The 20534-nt window shown below is 39.3% G+C and overlaps 1 protein-coding gene across 1 annotated transcript in view; it reads right to left on the bottom strand.

Moving 5' to 3' along the window:
* The window catches only part of LOC126100972 (unconventional myosin-XVIIIa), a 306712-nt gene that overhangs the window by 169199 nt on the left and 116979 nt on the right, over positions 1 to 20534 (bottom strand). Inside the window, exons 12-14 of the mRNA XM_049911635.1 lie at positions 13383 to 13569; positions 10838 to 11002; positions 3866 to 4078 (exon numbers count right to left, since the gene is read on the bottom strand). Coding sequence (XP_049767592.1) covers positions 3866 to 4078; positions 10838 to 11002; positions 13383 to 13569 — 565 coding nt within the window. The remainder of the gene's footprint in view (positions 1 to 3865; positions 4079 to 10837; positions 11003 to 13382; positions 13570 to 20534) is intronic.

Raw genomic sequence — 20534 nt, forward strand, 5'->3', positions numbered from 1 at the left:
TTTGCCACTTCTACATTCCAGCAGACAAATCGAGTTTGTCTAAATATGCAGCCATTTTCCGAAATGAAGCAAAGTAATATTGTTTCATTGCTCAGAGTACATGGCTTGGTACTGCAGCACCATCAGCTTGAGATTGTGGAAGCAAGGCTGAGAAAGAGGTAATCATTTACAAAAAACGACAGAGGTATTTTCCATACTTTCCAACAGTATGAAATATTCTCCACCCTTGGTGTACAAAACTGACAACATCTCAGCAACTACCTGCAACAACTAAGCCTATCAGCAACACTGCTCACATTTATCACAATACTGCCATGTATCACAGCCACACTGCAGCAATGTTGGTAGTAACATTATTGCAACCACTCATTGCCATTAAATATGGTCCATGTAAAAGCACCTTCACATGTTATTTCACACAAAAAATTTTCATTTTCAGCTGACTGTAGCTGTTGTGTAGCTTGTTAAGCGAATCACCATTAAGGCAGCCAGAAACAAAACTGCAAGATTGCACAAGATGCATGATCAATCACGTTATGTTAGTACTGTGCTCGAATGTCTATAAGATAATTTTGCAAAAGCATTTGTACTGCTCACAAACTGCTTGAGACTCAATCAGTTTTCAATAGTGCAAGGTTGAGCAAATATACCAAAGTTTACAGGCTTGAGCATGTGCACCAACAATGTGCAGGCTTATACAAGAAAATATCAGCTGTGAGGTAATTTCTGTTCATGGCATTCCCCATTCCCTCTGCAAATGGCAGTGCGTTTCATCTTCTGAGAACTCTTTTATTCAAGCTGTGTACTCATTCTGTTATTTTGTGATTACGTTTTTACAAAGTTGCTGAACAGAACTTTTTCACAACACTTAAAGTCAGCAAAACCACTGTAATGATTTTACAGCTGCTATCTACAGCACTTCTCTGGGCTCACGAACAAAGTGAGAAAATGAGGTTTCATGGAATTGGTACTAAAGTTGAATACGTACCTCTGTATATATGTCCTCCAGCCCATCTTCAAAACAGGGGAAACTTGTTAATTTTTTTCAGCAATATGCTACTTTATTGCTCCTATAATCTACAATAAACTGATATAAATGAGGGACTATAATTCCATATATTCAATATAGCATTTAACAAGTACCCCAACAGATCCTGATTCCACACAAGACACTGTAAGTTGGAATTACTCTTTCTTTTATGATTATAGCTCCAGATAATAATAATTTTTTTTCTGATTTTATCCTATCTCGAAACTGTTGGCTACATGATTTACACGTGGCATGCACATAAATATTTCAAAATATTATCTACACTGAATTTCACTTGGATTTGTTGTTTAAGTTATTATTTTTAATGTGCTGATGCCTCTAGTTTTCATGAAAGTTTTGTTAATCAAAAGGTATGGGTAACTGAACTTCTAGATTCAACATAGAAGAGTGAGCTAATAGATACATCTGATCATACTGACAAACCCATTAAAAAGACTGGCATTCCAACTTTTAATAAAATATTTTGCTTTCTGTGAAACTAATTGATTTCCTGGATAATTAATATTAAAGATCAGAAGTCATCACATTTTCCATTGCAGATTTTGCCCCTGTGTTTGTTAGATTATGACCTTTGCCATCATACTTCTGTTGTCCTGAATTTTATGCAGAAAGTAGCATACTTCACTTATAGATTAAACCATTAATTAACATTTGAGTTTAATTTACTGTAATTTTCAATATTGCACTTGCACCTTAAGTTACGGATTCATAAACTGGGTTCGTAAACTTTTCCAATTTCCGCACCACAATGTATTTTATAAGCAAAATAACTGTTAATGCTTATAATCCATCTTGAGTAGCACAATCTAACTGAACAGTCTTACAAATTATCTTTAAACACTCGAGTGCTACCCACAATTCTCAGTCTGTTCCCAGTAATTGCTTGGGTAATATCTATGTGCAATCTATCCACAGAAGTATGTTGAAGTTAGGCTCACTACACTAACATTTCTTTGAAACTGTGTATATCAATACCAACAAAAACTTAGTAATGTTGGTTCCTAAGAATCAACTAGTGATTTCTCTAATACAAGTCTGAAAATGTTGACTGGATTATGTTGTAAATAAAGAAAAGTTGGATCACAATTTCCATTGGAATGATTGATTGTTGTATGTTATGATCTTCATCAAGGGCTGGACTGAGTGAAATATATCTGTACAATTTTTCTGACAGATCACTGAAAGACATTGTTTACATTGATGCATGATGTAAACATGAACTGTGTTCTGTGCCACAGTTGGTAATTTTGTTTTGAGTGACTTAGACAGGAACTATCAATCCAATGACAGTTTTTTCCAAAAACTGTGCATCAACAACATTATAATTAACCTGACAAATTCTGCCAATGAACTGTTGTTGGACATACAGCTAACTTGATTTTACAAAGTTAAGAAACTGGTCATTGTCCCAATAATACGACATCAAATGTAATAAATATGTGAGAAAGTGTGTTGAAAATTGTGGTGTGGTGTGGTGTACATCATTGAATAAACACAATCACTATTCATTTATGTTTTTCAGTTTTACAGCTATAGATTGCTGTGCTACTGAAGAGACAAACAAGAAGAGACAAGAAAAATCAGGTTGGTTATTACATCTGTCACTTTTGCATCTCTGCAGTAAACAAAGATAAGGAAAGCAGTGCAATGTTTTGTGAAACAAATTCATATGAAAAAATGACTGCTATCTGTGAAATGTAGCCCTGACTAAAGATAAGTTGATTTTTATGTGAAAAACACTGAATGATGTACATATTTATGGACTGCATAAATATATCTACAGTACAATCACCTTCAATTTTTTGTGCAGTTGTGTCTATGGACCTGCTAAAACTGTATCACATTGGTTACATAAGTAATGTATCAATTTAAATATTATCAACATTCAAAAGCACAACACTTCTCAACTTCAAGCTTAATGTCAATAATACTAAGTCGGCCAAATGCCAGTAATATCAAACTACGTATATACATATGTTAAAACTATAACACAGGTTTAGCAGATACAAAGACAGCTGTTCTGATCTATATCCAGCCACGAGGAAAGGTAAAACTGTAGTCTAGATGAGCAATCACGTTATAAAAGTGTAGTACGTGATTAGTGAAGTCTCCAACAAACAACATAATGTATATGAAATGGGAAAGCAATTCAAGCTCAAAATAGGTAAGGCTCCTACTGGAGGAGCCCACTTGAACCGTTGTGTGTGGCTCACGTGCATTTACTGACATCAAGAGGCCAACACATTATGATTTTCAAATAAATACTCTACATTAGCATTATATTCACGGTTGATTCCATCTTCCACCAGTGCACCTATTTAACAGCAGTTTAGGTGCATCAGATGACTCTACCTGAATGAATTCCATCACCACTGGCTTGTGAAAAACTGTACTAAAACTCTGTGCAGTACCAAGGTCTTTGCATCCAGCTCACAGGTTTACTACTTCAGGTATATCATATCTGCGTACTTAGTACCTTAAACATCTTTCTAGCAGATATCTTATGATTATGCAGTTTCATGGACTTGCTTAAATCCACGTCTCAAATATCAGCTTATATTGAACTCTCACAGTTTCGTTGTTCCAAAATTAGTGACGTATCTTGCGTGGCAAAATATTTTCTCCCATTTCTGTAGCACCTTTCAATTAATTTTATAAAACTGTGTTTGGCTATTGTGCTCATTCTGGAAATTTGTAATTATAACAGTTCTGACCTTACCTGGCAGGACCTTTATCAAACCGCTCACTGTTACTTATAACAAAGAAGCACAAAAAAGCTTAAATAAAATGCTTCACGGAAACTGAAGTGCCTACCTGACTGAGCCCGACGCGGTACCCGGAGGGGTCGGTGTCGATGCCGAGCAGCATCTCTTCGACGGCTCGCCTCTCATCTGGCACAGGGCTGGTGGGTCTCGCCTCAGGGGGAGCCAGCAGGCGGAACCTGCGGCGGAACTCCGAGAGGGGCAGGAACTTGGGGAAGCCCTGCTTGTGCAGGCGCACCGCCTCCACCAGCTGCGCTCCTCGCAGCTGCCAATGAAGACAATCACACCGAGTGAATATGAAGTAGTTTGCAATTCTGTATGGATGAGTTTTTCATTGTGGAACATACAATACATGTGTTTCATATGATGACATGAGAACAATCCTCTGTTTGGCTGGAAACTTGTCTACCATCCTAGCTGATAAGGCCAGTGACGTAACACACATTTTAAAATTTTGTGAAGTGTCAGGCCTCCTACCTAAAGTATTGGGGAAAGTAAATCAAAGAGCTCTGAGTGGATAGTTCTGCAATGCCTGTTTTTTGTTTTAGTAGTCAGCCATTTGTGTAACAAACAGCATAACATAAACAATCAGTGGGTTTTAATACATACAAACCACTTATCTGCGTTAATATAGGCATTTGGAACAAATCTGTTTAATGTATGAACCTGTAAAGTTGTTGAGATGAGACACAGTTCAGCCTATGTGATGTGTATATTGACTTTCAGTAGGGGTACTGAGGACCATGCTGCTGAGCATTCTAAATCCAGCATCATCAAATTATCATCAATATTTCAGAAATTCTTTCTGTTAAAACGTCTGCGCTGAGGCCATAGTCAGTGCATCATACTATTCACTAATGTTTTGTCTCTGGGGAAATCTTCAAGGATGAACACTGAGAACTACAGAGAAAAAGACATAGGGCCCAAATTTATAACTTTGTTATAACTCGTATACAGGACGCTACAATTTTTAACACAATGTGAAATGCATATGAATCTCTGACAGATGACATAAATTCTCAAATACAATTACCATTAAAATTTACTATTAGATTCTGTTTAGGCTCAGCATACATGTGTTATTTCATTTCACTCCTTTGTTCCTCCCATTAAAATTTTTCTGGGGCTTAGAAGCTTCTACTGCTTGTCTGCACAAGCGAATACGATATGTTTTGTTTTGGATAATATATAAATTTATTTCATAGTCTCCCCACCGTGTTCTATTATGGCTGATCTATCAGTTTGTTTGAGGAACTACTACTTTTTGTGGTTCCATTATATAAATTAGCAGAGCTTCAGAGTATTTATGCACACTAGCTGTCACCAATGACTAATGTGCATCTTTTACAAATCTACAAAATTAACTATTTTCTTCTTGGTCTTAAACATTCAGCTATCTGAGTTTTCTACACAATTGCCTGTGTTTCTCCTCTGAAGATGTTTCTGCAGATGGGGACACAACATTAATGAATAAATGTATGCCTCAATCACAGCCTGTCAGCCTGGATATTGTAACAGGAAAAAAATGGGCCATGAAAGCCTACATTGCATTATTGCAAAAATTGCTTTATAATACTCAATTCCAAAACTCCATGGTAAATGGAAACATTAACTGCATATTACAGTTCTCCGTCGATACCTGCAATGTACGGCAGAAGGAACTTTGAGTACTACTTTCACTTCTGCCTTTCCTCTTCTTTTTGAATCGCACAAAGGAAGATCAACTGTTGACAAGCCCCTGTAAGAGTCTTAATTTCTTACCTCCCATAATTATTATTTTGAGAAATATATTATATACCAGAAAGTAGCACATTACCCGACTCTTCTTATACTGTATGCAGAACCCACATTGACTCCTACAGAGGAGATTTTCAGTCTTTATAAAAGCAACAACAAATAACCATAAAACTGTTTGATCTGCACGTTTCTATTATGAGTATTATGTGGGCAATATTACTGTTGACAAATGAGACTAATTCTGGGACTTTGCCTCTGACACATAAGCATGTAACTAATATTACATTTACATTTTCTCCTCTGCAATGAATGGGGAAACATTCTCCTACTTGATTAGGGAGTGATTCCCTGCTCTCTCCACCTGCTGTGCCTATGTTGGTGTTCCCTTAATCTTAGAAAGCTCCACGTGTGTGCCATACATGCTCTGTTACTCAAAGTAGCGGACCTGAGTAAGTAATGAATGTCTGATCTATTCAATGTGCCTTACATTTGTATATCTGATAAGAGAGATCAAGAAATTACCATTCGAGAAGAAAATTCTGTGAGAGAGATCCCAGTTTAAGGATCCATTCAGCTCCAAACCAGACAGTCACACCCAGTTCTAGATATGACACTGAAAATTGCAAGTCATGCTTCAGCCTTTTATGTTTGTCCAGACTTTGTACGAAGATTATCCATATGCCCAAGAGGCAAGTCATACTATGAAACTTCCTTTAGATTAAAACTGTGTGCCGGACCAAGACTCAAACTCGAGACCTTGGCTTGCATGGGCAAGTGCTCTACCAACTGAGCTACCCAACCCAGACTCATGACCCATCCTCACAGCTTCAATTCTGCCAGTACCTTGTCTTCTACTTCCAAGCTTCATAGAAGCTCTTCTGCGAACCTTGCAGAACTACAGTCTGATTTAAAGTAGTTGTCACTTGACGTTTGCACTGCGAAGTTGCGGCGTTGTCACGTCAAGCACTGGCTGGAGGCAGCCGCCTCAGCACATCGCTACCCCCAGCGATAGAAAATCGTTTTAAAGCCTGTATCTTCAACAAAAATTAAGTAAAAAATTTCAAACCCACATATTATGTATATCTCTACAATGTCTCTCAATCTGTCAAATATATATTCTTAATTTTAATTAGTACAAGAGTTACGTCAATTTGTTTGAAACCATTTAAATTATCGATTTCGCAAACAGCTTCTAAATTATCACGTCATTACAGAAAAACTATTGGTGTCACAGCAAAATATTTTTCTCCGTTTATTACCAAAATAATGCACTCGGCAAAGAATCCTTAAAAGTTTTCGTAGTGCATTATGTTTCCTGTTCATAAATTTCTGAAAACAGCCTTTTAAAGGAACCCTATCAGTACTGAACTCGAAACAAGTATGACGTTTAAAATCTCTATCTCCTATAAATATTATGTAAATATTTTGAAATTTACGTACAGTATCGGTCTCAGTGGTATTTATAAGCATATCAAATATCTTTCCTTAATTTTAATTAGGGCCGTTGTTACATTAACTATTGAAGTGTGAGAAATTTTTGCGTCCGGAAAAGTTTTCTTCTTTAGATTGCAAATCTCGAAAACTATTAAACACAATGAATAACATCTTGGTGTATATATAAAATGAAATAGAATTAAAATTCAGTCTAACTTGCCGTAAGGAGATGACGAGAGCTAGCCAAACAGTATTTCTTAGTCTCACTACAAGAATAAGAATTAATCGAAATAAATTCACAAACACAATATTTAATGGCAGTAAGTACACTACACACTAATCACACAATCCGAAAATACCGCTTAATTCAGAGTCAGTGGAACTATTCGTGTCGCTGCTCGTATTGACAGTATAATCAAGTCTTCGACACTTTGTTGTAAGATACCTTCATTGTTCCATGTGTCCTGTATCACTCCTTTCACGTGATGCACTTCTGACAGTCTTCCGATGTCACTGCCTCTTTCAAAAGGGTTCCACTTCAGTTAATGTGAATTTTCTGCAGCAATATGCCGTTTAACCTGAGCCCAAATCAGCTCTATTGCATTGAAATGGCAATGGTAAGGAGGCAATCTGAGCACCTTATGCCCATATTTTTTTGCTACTTCATCCACAATGTAAATCGGGTTCTTTGGATTGTGTTGCGATACAAGTTCTAATAATTCTGCCCTTGTCAAATTGCTGTCGAACTGTACCTTATGTTTCTGTAACCAGCTAACAATGTCGTTTTTCCTAGTTGTCTTTGTGGGTGCTTTATATTGTATTACTGAGTGATAAGGAGCATTATCCATATCAATGATAGAGTTTTTTGTTAAGTTCTGGAGCACACAGTCGTCAAACCATTTCAAAAAAGTATTGTGGTTCATCTCTTCATGGTAGTTGGAGGTCTTATTTGAACTGAATAGCAGCAGACAATTTGGAATGAAACCTTTTGAACTTCCGGCATGTGCTACAATTATCCTTTTCCTCTGCCAATCGGAGCTGCCATACTTCCGCTGATGGTACCATCTGTCCAGCCTGTTTTTAAAATGTGTCCTGCATTCACCCACGTTTCATCAAGCCAAACGATATCATCAAAATTTGTCCCCACTAATTCTCTAAGAAAGCGGCATCACCAGGCTGCAATATCTTGGTGTTCCATTAGTAACTTTCTGCCAGAGATGGATTTATAGCGGAATCCTAACATTTTCACGACTCTTAACAAAGACGATTTACTACCCTGAAACAGGTCAGCCGCTGTGAGGGTAGCATGTAGTTTTTTGAGTGTTGGATACTCCTTCCTCGAATAAAATGCGTATGTTTGACGATGACTGGCATTTTCCTGAAAATAGTCAAGTTTTGTGACCCTCTTCTCTAGTCGCCTCTTTTTCCCAGGTGTCTCCAATTTAGATGATTCACTTGAGCCTTCTTTCATGAATTTCTCCTTGCAGATTCTTATTACTGATCGTTCGCTAACTTGCAGAGCAGCTGCAGTTCACTCCACCACCTTATCCAAAGGAACGAGAGGCCCTACTGCATCCCTCTCTCAAAATACTCCATTAAGGAACACACGTATTCACGCACCTGACTGCGTATAACGACGCCATGTCCGCCACTTTTTGGAGGTTTCCGAGGAATGTGCAGCCTCGGCTTCCTTCTCTTGCAACTCCTTTCATCAGACATCATAAACACGCAAAGCTACAAGTCAATCAAGTCTCTCACCCACACGTCTACAACGGCTCGCTGAGGACTGGCTATCACAATGCCTTAGTCAGCTCAGCAGAACGAAGTGGCAACGCAGTGGCAGCCAACAGCACTGGCTGCCATTGGTTTATTGGTGGCGGGATCCCTGCAGCCCATTGCCTGTCAAGTGACAACTAGTTTAAATAATAGTATAGCACTCCTGAAATAATGGGTATTGGTAGAGCACTTGCCCATGAAAAGCATAGGTTCCGAGTTCGAGTCTCAGTCTAGAACACAGTTTTAATCTGTCAGGAAGTTTCATATCTGTGCACACTCCACTGCAGAGTGAAAATCTCATTCTGGAAACATTCCCCAGACTGTGGCAAAGCCATGTCTCTGCAACATCCTTTCTTCCAGGAGTGCTAGTTTTGCAAGGTTCACAGAAGATCTTCTGTGAAGTTTGGAAGGTAGTAGATGAGGCACTGGCAGAACTGCAGCTGTGAGGATGGGTTGTGAGCTGTGCTTGGGTAGCTCAGTTGGTAGAGCACTTGTCTGTGGAAGGCAAACGTCCCGAGTTCAAGTCTCAGTCTGGCACACAGTTTTAATCCATCAGGAAGTTTCATATCAGCGCATACTCCGCTGCGGAGTGAAAATTTCATTCTGGAAGTCATACTACGATTAAAATGTGTTCTGAACAATATAGAGCACCTTGTATTTGTTGCTAAGGCAGAAGGAGACAGCCATACTGCCAATACCAACATTTGCCTTCTATACAGATATTGAAAACCCATCACTGCCAGTCACACTTGGGTGTGGTCAAATTGGCCAGAACATCTGCATCCAAAGTTGCCATATGTATTACAGCCCAAAACTCAGGTGCCCTAACAACATTCCAGCCTATGACAACAACTGTATTCTGTCAGCTGTGCCCAATACAATTTCTTGTTGTTTCCCGACAGAGGCCAGTTTCATCCACAGCTGACCATCTCCCAATAAACAGCACTATCTAATGACATAAAAGAAGGTACTAACCCAAGCCACTAGAGAATAATCAAAGACTGTGGAGAGGTGCCTACAACAAGAGATCGAACTACATGACTGTGGTACTATAGGCCACATATGGCTGCACTCCCAAAATTACAAAATACTATGGATGAAAGCAAGAAATAAAGATGGATCCTTGTGTCCCCTAAGAATCTGCAATATGTCAGATTTGGAGCCAGGTGTGTGATGGAAGTCAAAAAGGTGAAACATTCTGAAGAAAACAGCAGCACAAACATTTTGAGGTGAAACAGATGCTCTCTGTATATGGAGAATTGCACTATCTTCAGTTGCAAGTAACATACAACCCATTTTATTTCAGAACAATGCCTCACATTGTACTGCAGACAAATGAGCTCTACGTTTCAGTGTCTTTGCAGTCCCACAATTTAATCTCTAACAGAATGGCACTCTGTATCTTTACCAGTGACCTCATTATACTGAAACAGGTATGCCATGTGTCAATGTTACTTTACAGTTCTAATAAATGAGATGTATGTGTACTTTGTTGAGGCTTTTATTCAGACATAATGTGATCTGAATATACCATCACAATCTCCTTATTGGAATGTGATCTTATTTTCCTCTACTGACCTATGTGTACATGCCATTTAGCAAGTAAATCAGGATTTATTTAAAGTTTATTATATTACCAATTTTCAATCTTAGGGAGAAAATCTTTTCTTTTTGTTTACATGCATGTCGAATGGCATGACGATGCTGTCAGTATACAATGACAACTAACGGACAGGCAAAACAAATAGCAGTTTTGAAATAAACCAGCACAAATATACACTTGAAAATAGTAAGCAATGGTACAGGCATATTTTTGAATTTCACTGTAACTGCTTAGCATCAGTTTAACTCTTAAGTTTTGGGCATTAGATAAAACAAATAACCACTGAAGAGTGCTGAAGCATTTATGGCTAGGATGTTGTTTTACAAAACTAGATTCAACCCATTTCTACCAGTCAACACCATCAAAAAATTGACAGCCTGCTGACAATGTCCAATGTATGAACATATAATTCTTAGTAACTATTTCTATGCACAAGAGAAAATCCCATTTCTTCTGGTAACACAAGAAACATACCTGAGACCTGAGCAATGGTACATTGATAACAAGATCCTCAGCATTCCCTGTGCTGCCAGAACGTGGCAGCTGAGACTTTGCATCAGAAAGCCCAGCATTATGTTGGGGCAAGAAACAGTGCACAAACTTCAGCCGAGTCCTTCGTAGTGTTTCAACAAGGCCATCCTGAAAATGAGTAACAGTATCACATAAAACTGCAACAGGCCATGGCTGTAGTAATTTTTACACAATGAATTCTAAGCTATAGCAAATACATGACAAATTTCTCTTACTTTCAAAGCACTGCTTTTAGGACAAGCAGGAAAGAGCAAAAAATTGCAGTAGATCCTAAAGTTTTGAAAAGTAAACGAAAAAATCTTACAACTGGTTTCTATATAGACATTAATGACTGGCATAAACCACGTGTTTAATCCACATTAGCCTTAGCTTCTACAAATATAAATATCTAACGAAGATATTTTAAAACATATCATTTCTTTAGAAACACTCAAGCAGTTTCCTTCAGTGAAAATGTGGGAACTCACTATGTTGCCAGTTTCTCTTTGAAAATATTTAGTCTTAGTCTTTGTGTAGTTTTTGATTGCTGCTGGTAAAAGCAATCCCAAATCTACATGATGTGGTTTGGATGGTAGCAATATAGAGATTTACTTCACATAGTACTACTGACAACATGCATATGACTAGCAATGTTTGCTATCTATTACACACACATCACAGAGGGGTATCCCAACTAGTTCTGATGTTAGAGTAAATAAAGACTATTTTTCTTCCTTTTAGACAACAATTACCCAATAATGTATCAAAATTAATTCACATGTCATGTTATCAAAATTCTTTTTATCTAGACAGTAATTTATATTTTGCTGATTCCTATGGTGTAATTAGTGCTGATAAACTTGTACTTTAAAGAACAATCTGTTACTTAAATTTTCATATACCATATACTTTAAAATTTTTTAGTCTGCTAATAAAATTATGCTAGAACATCAACCTGGACTGATACGAGGCATGTTTTTTAAGTAAGTACCGTTTTGAAATTAAAAAAGGACGTGCTAAGATATCTCAATAATTTTATTTTTAGATCAAAGCCTGTACCTTAATCTATGCACTAACACCATTACAGTCCAATTCTTCCTTGTTTACATTGTGTACTGAGTGTTTAAGATGCCTCCGATAAACATGAGTCCCACCGACTGTGAAGTATGGGCTGTTATAAGATTTCTTAGTGCTAAAGGGATAAAAGCGATCAATATTCATCATGAGATCTGTGCAGTTTATGGGGGAAACATTATGAGTGATGGAATGGTAAGAAAGTGGGTGAGAGCATTTAAAGATGGCTGCACAAATGTGCATGATGAACAACGGAGTGGGCGTCCTTCGGTTGTTAATGAAAGTTTGGTGTAGGAAGTGGACAATAAGGTCAGAGAAAACAGACACTTTGCGATTTCCTCATTGCGGGATTACTTTCGTAATGTTTCTCGTACTGTTTCGTATGGCATTGTGACCGAGCACTTTAATTACTGAAAATTGCACGCATGTTGGGTACCGAAAATATTGATGAATGTGCACAAAACTAAATGTTTAGAAAGTGCATCGACTTTCCTTGAGCGGTACCACAATGACGTTGATGATTTCTTAGGCCAAATTGTTACGGGCGATGAAACATGGGTGGCCTACATCACACCTGAATCAAAGCAACAGTCCATAGAAGTTGAGCAAGGGCATCGTTTTGCTGCAAGACAATGCCCGTCTGCACGTGGCGAATCGGACCAAAGATCTCCTCACATCTTTCCGATGGAAAACTCTAGATCATTCCCTGTACAGCCCCAATCTTGCGCCCAGTGACTACCATCTGTTCCTGTACTTGAAGAAACACCTGGGCGGTCAGCGTCTTCAAGACAATGACAAAGTCAAAACAGTGGTGATGCAGTGGTTACCAAGTCAGGCAGCAGACTTCTATGAGGAGGGTATTCAAAAACTGGTACAATGTTATGACAAGTGCCTCAATATTGACGTAAATTATGTAGAAAAGTAGATTAAGGTACAGGCTTTCATTTAAAAATAAAATTATTGGAATATCTTAGCATGTCTTTTTTTTTAATTTCAAAACTATACTTACTTAAAAAAACACGCCTTGTAAAAACAAGTTTGCTGATCACAGACATGTGCTTGATTTTACATAATATGCAGTAATTTGAAAATTACTCTAATTTGAAGACGTTCAAATTAAAGGAAAAGTGTTCAGACTTTATCATTAATCTTGCTGTAGCCCCCCCCCCCTTTCCATTTCCATATGTCTATGAAATAAGAACACCTAAGAGAATATCTTACAATTCCTGAAATTACATTTCCGTTTTAGAAGATAGGCAAATACAGTGTCACATCATTCTCTGTCTGGTGGAAATTAGTAATTCTTGCAATCAAACATTTTGCCAGTAGCAGTCAGAAAATAATAACTGTTAACATTACTTTTAAAAAAAATGAGTCCATTGTGCAGATTGATTAAAAAGAAGCATCAATAGTGAAGAGTTAACAGTGTACTCACCACAGTGAACTTGACTTGCAGGCAAACAGATTTTCGTTTGATACCCGCAGCTCCAGCCGTGAATGTTCTGCGTATGCTCGATGCTCTCCTTAGTGACTGTGTGCCTTCAATTCCCACAACTGAGCCACCCAGCGTGCTTGAAACTCCGGTGCCACGGATACTCACAAACAGCTGGCTCATTTCTTCCCTGCAGAAGAAAATGATGTAGTAATATTTTAAGTAATTCGAAAGTGGCAATAACAATTTACATTTTAAAAAGAATGAAACCCACTTGAAAATGGATGTACACTTGCAGTTCAAAGCTTTTTTATGACTTCCTTGGCGAACACTGTATGTGCTCTATAGTTAGATTAAAATTACTTATTAGTTGACACTCCATATCTTGGAACTCATTTCTCCCAATAAGAACCCACGATGTCAATATTTCCAGCCCACAACAACAAAGCATCTTCCACTTGCAATTTCCATGTGTTGCACACATAATCTGTTATTGTGTACAATAACTGGTGGTCAATTGAACTGTCACCTGCAAAATGCATTTTTCCCATGTTGTCCGAGTCTTAACCAAGGCATAGCTGATAGCCAAAATGGCAATGCTGGAGTGCCATGTGAAAAATGTCAAATAACAAGCAGTTTTAATCAAAGTGGAGGTTTACTTTCTCTGGTAAACATCAATTAACTAAGGCTCCTCTTTTCTCTGTTTAGAACAATATCCTACATTTCATATTAGTGGCAACAAAATGCAAATTTTGTAACACTGTTATTATCATTTCAGCTCATCTTATTCAGTTTGCATTAAACTCTAAATTTATCTTCTTTTTTGTTATTGTTAGCATACTTAAACTGATCACAAATTCATTTTCCAAAGACATGGGTATTTTATCTAGGCATCGTTTATTTTTGATGCTGTTATCTCATCAGAATTTCAATCCTTACATGCTTAGGCCTACAAATTCAAATCTGTAGAAATTATTATACGCTTTCTTTACTATCTTCAACAATCTCAAAAATCAAAATTCAAAACAGTGCTTGCAGATTTCAGACTTTCTTAGAATTTTCGTTACTAGCTAATATCTTTCTGATGCAACAGAGTATCATATTTCCTCTCTGAATATTTCACTGCACTTACAAACACACTTAAATTTTGGGATACTATGCATATTTCTCTAGTTCCCCCCTTTTCATATTCATCCTAGAGCCAAGTTCAAAATCAAGAATTTTTTTTTTTCATTTAACTCTCCTCTTTCTAAGCATATTTGATTTTCTTTAAGTTGGCTTTGCTATTCTCGAAGCAGTAAGAAAAATATAAGGGAAATATCAACTTCATTTATTTTGAACTTCTCCTCAAATTCACATATGTAAAACAATAATTTTTAATCCAATGTCCCTCATATGTTTTTTGAAGTAGTCCTTCAAACAATCGTCAGTGATGATGAATAGGTATTTTAGAACATTTTAGTATTCTTGATATTTTCTATTCCTCATTCTGACTTAGTTAAAAAAGTATTTCTTCTGAATGTCTCCATCATTTCTAGTCAGCAGCAGCCAGCACTGGTCAAACAAACCTGTTCAGTTTCTTTACAGATGTTGTCCCATCCTATGTGGAATCACCTTATCTGCCACAGTGCTCCTCCAATGCTCCCAACAATATTTATTGAAGAATCTCTCCTGTACTCAGAAATATTTAGACACAAGTGATTTTTGATGGTAGGAATGGTCAGTAGAGATTACTGAGATATTCTATGTATGTTTCCTATGTGGAGCATGATGCTTTACAAGAAACTGTAAAGAGAAATTTGGTGTAGAGGCAAGTATTCTTTCAGTGAGGATTTCAGAGTTTTTACTGTTTTGCAATAAATAACGTTCTTCAAATGATGTTTTCTATTTAAAAAGCAGTGGATCTCTTGCCCCCCCCCCCACCCCACCCCATCCTCCCCCCCCCCCCCCCCCCCCAGATGGCAAAAGAAGTGCTCTTGCTACAGCCTATGTCTTGAACTTATAAAATTCTTTTAAGTTCTTGTATGGTACAAAATTTCATTTAATTACCAACCATAAGCCCTTGGTTTTCCTCTTTATCCTTCCAGCGTCCTTAACAGACAAAGTCTCTCACCATCTTCAGCATCAGCCTCTGTTCTTGACCCAGATCCCAATGGGTCATGGCCCCTTATTTGACCAGGAGAAACTGCTTTGTTTTCAGCTGAATATGGAGACAAGGCTCATGGAGAATGGTTTTCTGATCATCAATTCCAGTTTGCCTCTGCTGTGGCAGTGGAATCATTGCTCCAACAGGTTGTAGGCATGCTACAACACGGGCCTGAGGCCAAGAGTCCCACTGAGCTCCTGCACATCTGTCAGCCACTAACAATGCTCACCCTTTTGCTGCTGGGCAGGTCGAGGAGCTATGTTTGTGACCCGCCTGGGCCAGGACGTTTGGAAGGCGTGCTCACTGGGTTTTGACTCATCCACAGTCGGTCCAGTTTGAACTGAAGATCACCTAGTGGCACACCACAACAACCAACTATATTTCAGGATGAGGAGGAGGAGGAGGAGGAGGAGATTACTGTTTAACATCCCATTGACAACGAGGTCATTAGAGACGGAGCACAAGCCCGGATTAGGGAAGGATAGTGAAGGAAAGCGGCCGTGCCCTTTCTAAGGAACCATCCTGGCATTTGCCTGAAGCAATTTAGGGAAATCACGGAAAATCTAAATCAGGATGGGTGGACGCGGGATTGAACCATCGTCCTCCCGAATGCGAGTCCAGTGTGCTAACCACTGCGCCACCTCGCTCGGTTGGGGATGGGTGTAGGGCCCCTCCTTGGGCCAATGTCTCATACTGCATCAGCCCTGGCTGCTCCAGGGTTCATGCAGGCCAGGTCATACCCACCTACCCCAGTGGTCAGGGCTTCATCACCACCGATGGTGGGTTTGCTTCTTGTGGCAGGAGCTAGCATCTTCCACTCTGCTGAGGAGGCGCTGCCATTGGTGGGTGCAGAAGCTGGGTCTCCATCACTCCATCACCAGAGCCTCTCCTATCCAGTCCACCTTCAGTGCTGCCCAGGCTGGCACCCTTCATTGTGGGCTCTTGACATCTGCCAGATGGCTCCCATCCACATCGCCAATCCTGTCCATCAGTTGCCTTGGAATCTGAACATAGTGGGGTTGCCCTTGCCCCATTCACTTTCGCCCCAGGGCGTCTTTTCAATCACAGCATCATGGATGGTAATTCTTTTTCTCCCTCCCCTACAATGAAGTAGGGGTGTGTGATGCCTACTGTCCATAGCAGTTGTCAGTCGGACCACTACTGCAAGCGTAGTGCACACTGACATTCAAATGGGATGCACGCAACTAGCTGAAGCGGCTGCCAGAGGCAGCCTGGTCACCAATCCCCATCACCTGTGTCCGAGCATGCATGTCTTGACACAAAAAACAGAGCCACTATTTCATCTTTATAAAATATATTTTTATTCTTCAAATTTATCACAATTTAAGAAAAAATTACATGGCATTGTGTGTTTCTTTTAAGTTGTTTCTCTTTTTGGCAGCTTGTGTATGTATTTGCTATATGATTGTTCTCAAAATGCTCACAGCGCGCAGACCTACAAGCACATATCTTTCACACTACCATGAGCATCAATGGAAATAACTGCAAACTGCCATGACAGTCACAGTGTACAATCTTTTAATACAATGAATACCTGTCTTTATAGTTAGTTTGTATTTTCCTTTTTTGTTATTACTTTATCTGGAACTGGGCCCTAGATTGGCAGTGTTGTACTTGCTGTGGATTAGAACTATGCCTCTTCACTTTCTATAACTCAGTAATAGTTGTCAAACATCATCTTTCTTTCACCTCTACTTTTGACGCTAATTACAAAATTTGAAAGTTTTGCCCCTCTATTGCATAAAAAGATTTTACTCTGATATCACAATATGAATGTAGTTTACCAGTAGGCAGAATCAAACAGTGAAAAGTCCAAGATGGAAAACCAACAACATTATGAAAAGGATAGATTGCTACTCCTCACACAGAGGAGGCATTGCATTGCAGACAGACACAAAAGACTACTCAACATTTACACTTTTGTCCAAAAGGCAGTCTTTGGAAATAGAGAGAAAGTGCCGAGTCAGTGGATCAAGGACGTAAAAGACCCACTATGGTTCAACAACAAAATTCGGAAAATGCTATGGGAGCAAAGGCAGCTGCGCTCTTGATAGTAGAGAGTAGAGATTCGCGTGTCTGTAAAAATAGTGATGTGCAAAGCATACAACTATCACCATCATAATCTTAGCAAAACATCTTGCCAAGAACACAAGGAAATTCTGGTCCTACGTAAAATCACCATGCATCTAATGTCGCTGTTTTGTCACTTGTTAACCAGTCTGTTGCAGCAGTGGTAGATAGCAAAAGGAAAGCCAGACTTTTGAATTTCATGTTTAAGAAAACTTTCATGCAGGAGAACCATTGAAACATACTGGCATTTGATCATCACACAGACTCCCATATGGAGGACATACTAGTTATCATTCCTGGAGTAGAGAAACAACTGAAAGAGTGTAAAACAAATAAGCCACTGGGTCTTGATGGCATCCTAGTTCAGTTTTACAAAGAGCACTCTATGGCAATGGCCCCTTAGTTAGCTTCCATATTGTGAATCTCTCACCCGCACAAAGTCCCAAGTGATTGGAAAAGAGCACAGGTGACTCCTGTGCATAAGAAGTGCAAAAGAACAGACCAAACAAAATTACAGATCTATATTCTTAACATTTATTTGCTGCAGAATTCTTGAACATATTCTCAGTTCGAATAAAATAAGCTCCCTCGAGATAGAAAATCTTCTGTTCACAAATCAGCAGTTTTAAATAGCATTGCTCATGCAAAACTCAGCTTGCCCTTTTCTCACATGATATCCTACAAACTACGGATACGGGCAAGAGGCCAATTTGCTGTTTCTAGATGTTTGGATATAATTTGACATGGTGCTCCACTGCAGATTGTTAACAAAGGTATGGGTATACACATAGGTTCCCAGAGATGTCAGTGGCTCGAAGGCTTCTTAAGTAACAGAACCCAAAATTTCGTCCTAGATGGCAAGTGTTCATCAGAGACAAGGGTATCATCATGAGTTCCCTAAGGAAGTGTGATATGACCACTATTATTTTCTATATACATAAATTATCTGGCAGACAGGGTGAGCAGCAATCTGAAGCTGTTTGCTGACACTGCTGTGGTGTATGGGAAGTTGTCATCAAGGGACTGTTGGAGAGTACAAAATGACTTGGACAAAATTTCTAGTTGCTGTGATGAATGGCAACAAGCTTTAAATGTAGAAATATGTAAGTTAATGCAGATGAGTAGAAAAACAAACCGATACTGTTCGAACACAGCATTAGTAGAGGGCCATTTGACAAAGTCATTCCATTTCAAATCTGGGCGTGGTGTTGCAAAGCTACATGGAATGAAATGTAAATGGTTGACTTTGGTTTATTGCGAGAATTTTAGGAAAGAGTGGTTCATCTGAAAAGGAGACTGCATAAGGACACTAGTCTGACCCATTCTTGAGTACTATGAACGTTTGGGATCTGTGCCAGGTCAGTCTAAAAGAAGACATTGAACAATTTGGAGGTGGGCTGCTAGATTTGTTAGTGGTAGGACTGAGCAACATGCGGATATTATGGAGATGCTTCGTGAAATTGAATGGGGGTCCCTGAACAGAAGGCGACATTCTTTTTGAGGAGCACTATTGAAAAAAATTTAGAGAACTGGCATTTGTAGCTGACTGCAAAATGATCCTACTGCCACAAATATACATTTTGCATGAACACCACATAGGTAAATGAGCCGTGGTAATAATTGCTGTTTTGAAGGGCGTGCCGCAGCGCGTAGTGTGAAGCAGTTGTCCTCCATTTCTGGCAGTGGCGCTGCTGTGGCAATTGCCGCTTTGTTGTCTCCCTCTGATGGGAAAGGCTGCATGTTCACGTGAATTTAAGGGGCGCTATGAGCTCGCCAGTCGGTCAGTCTGGGTCAGTCTCTCGTTCCCAGCTTGCTAGTCTCTCTCTCATCCGCATTTGTTAGGCAGTTAGTGTCTGTCTGTCATTCGGAGTGCTAGTATGTCTGTCATTCGGATCAAACTTTAAAGCCAGCAAAATGACAGTCTTTCCATTCCGCCAGTAAGAGAACTCAGCGAGTGGTCACCCGGTCGGGGCTTAGTTCCTGTATCTGAGTCCACGCGTTACGCCGCCAGTCTGCTCGAGTTTGCTCAGGCAATGGACATTGGATCGATTGGTTCGTCGGTCGCGCACTGCGACACAAGATGACTCATCTGTCTTGAGTGTCGGCGCATGTGAGGTCACCACGTGAGTCCAGTGGCCCGCGCCGTAAAGCGAGGGGCAGTGGCTTCGCGGTCGAGACAAGAGCAACAGGAGTCAACCCACGATATCAGTCTGGCCAGTGTGAGCTGTGACGCCGTGAGACGGGAGATGGGAGATCGGCACGCCTTCCTGCATCTGTTGAGGTGGCTGGCAGCGGACGGTTCATGAGAGTGATTTGGGGGTGCTGCACCAGGTCTTCTCGAGAAATCGCAGTTTATTAGAAGTTAAGTGATTGGCAATATGTTGTGTGATTTACTCTTGTTAAATTCTACTTGTTTTCTTGGTCAGTCTCTCATCCTCAGCTTGCTCGTCTGTCTCTCGTCCGCATTTGTTAGGCAGTTAGCGTCTGTCTGTCGTTTGGAGCTGCCTCTGTCATGTTTGTTGGAATTGGTGTGTTAACGAATTTATTGCTTGGAATGTAATGGCCTAATTCATGAAACATGTTTGTTCTTGCCTATCATCTTGAGAGGCAGTATCTGTGTACTGTAGAGCATCTTAACTTGTTTGGCCAACCTTTTAGAATTTTATATAAGATTGCATTTCATGGGCTTTTATTTAAATGATCATTTTAGTATATAAAGTTGCCACCCTTTCACCGTAAAACTTTCTTAGAAGTTAAAATCAAGTTGCACCTTTGGTGGCAAAGTTAATACTTTAATTTAGTGTTTTGTACCATTACCATCCCTCCTACTGGGGTGCATAGTTTGTGTGCTTGTGTAAATTGTTAAATCTTTTAGTTTAAAGTAATCAGATGTGTTGCAGATTTGCACGAGCCTAGTC

The sequence above is a fragment of the Schistocerca cancellata genome, chromosome 9 (genome assembly GCF_023864275.1).
Source record: "Schistocerca cancellata isolate TAMUIC-IGC-003103 chromosome 9, iqSchCanc2.1, whole genome shotgun sequence".
Taxonomy (NCBI): Eukaryota; Metazoa; Arthropoda; class Insecta; order Orthoptera; family Acrididae; genus Schistocerca; species Schistocerca cancellata.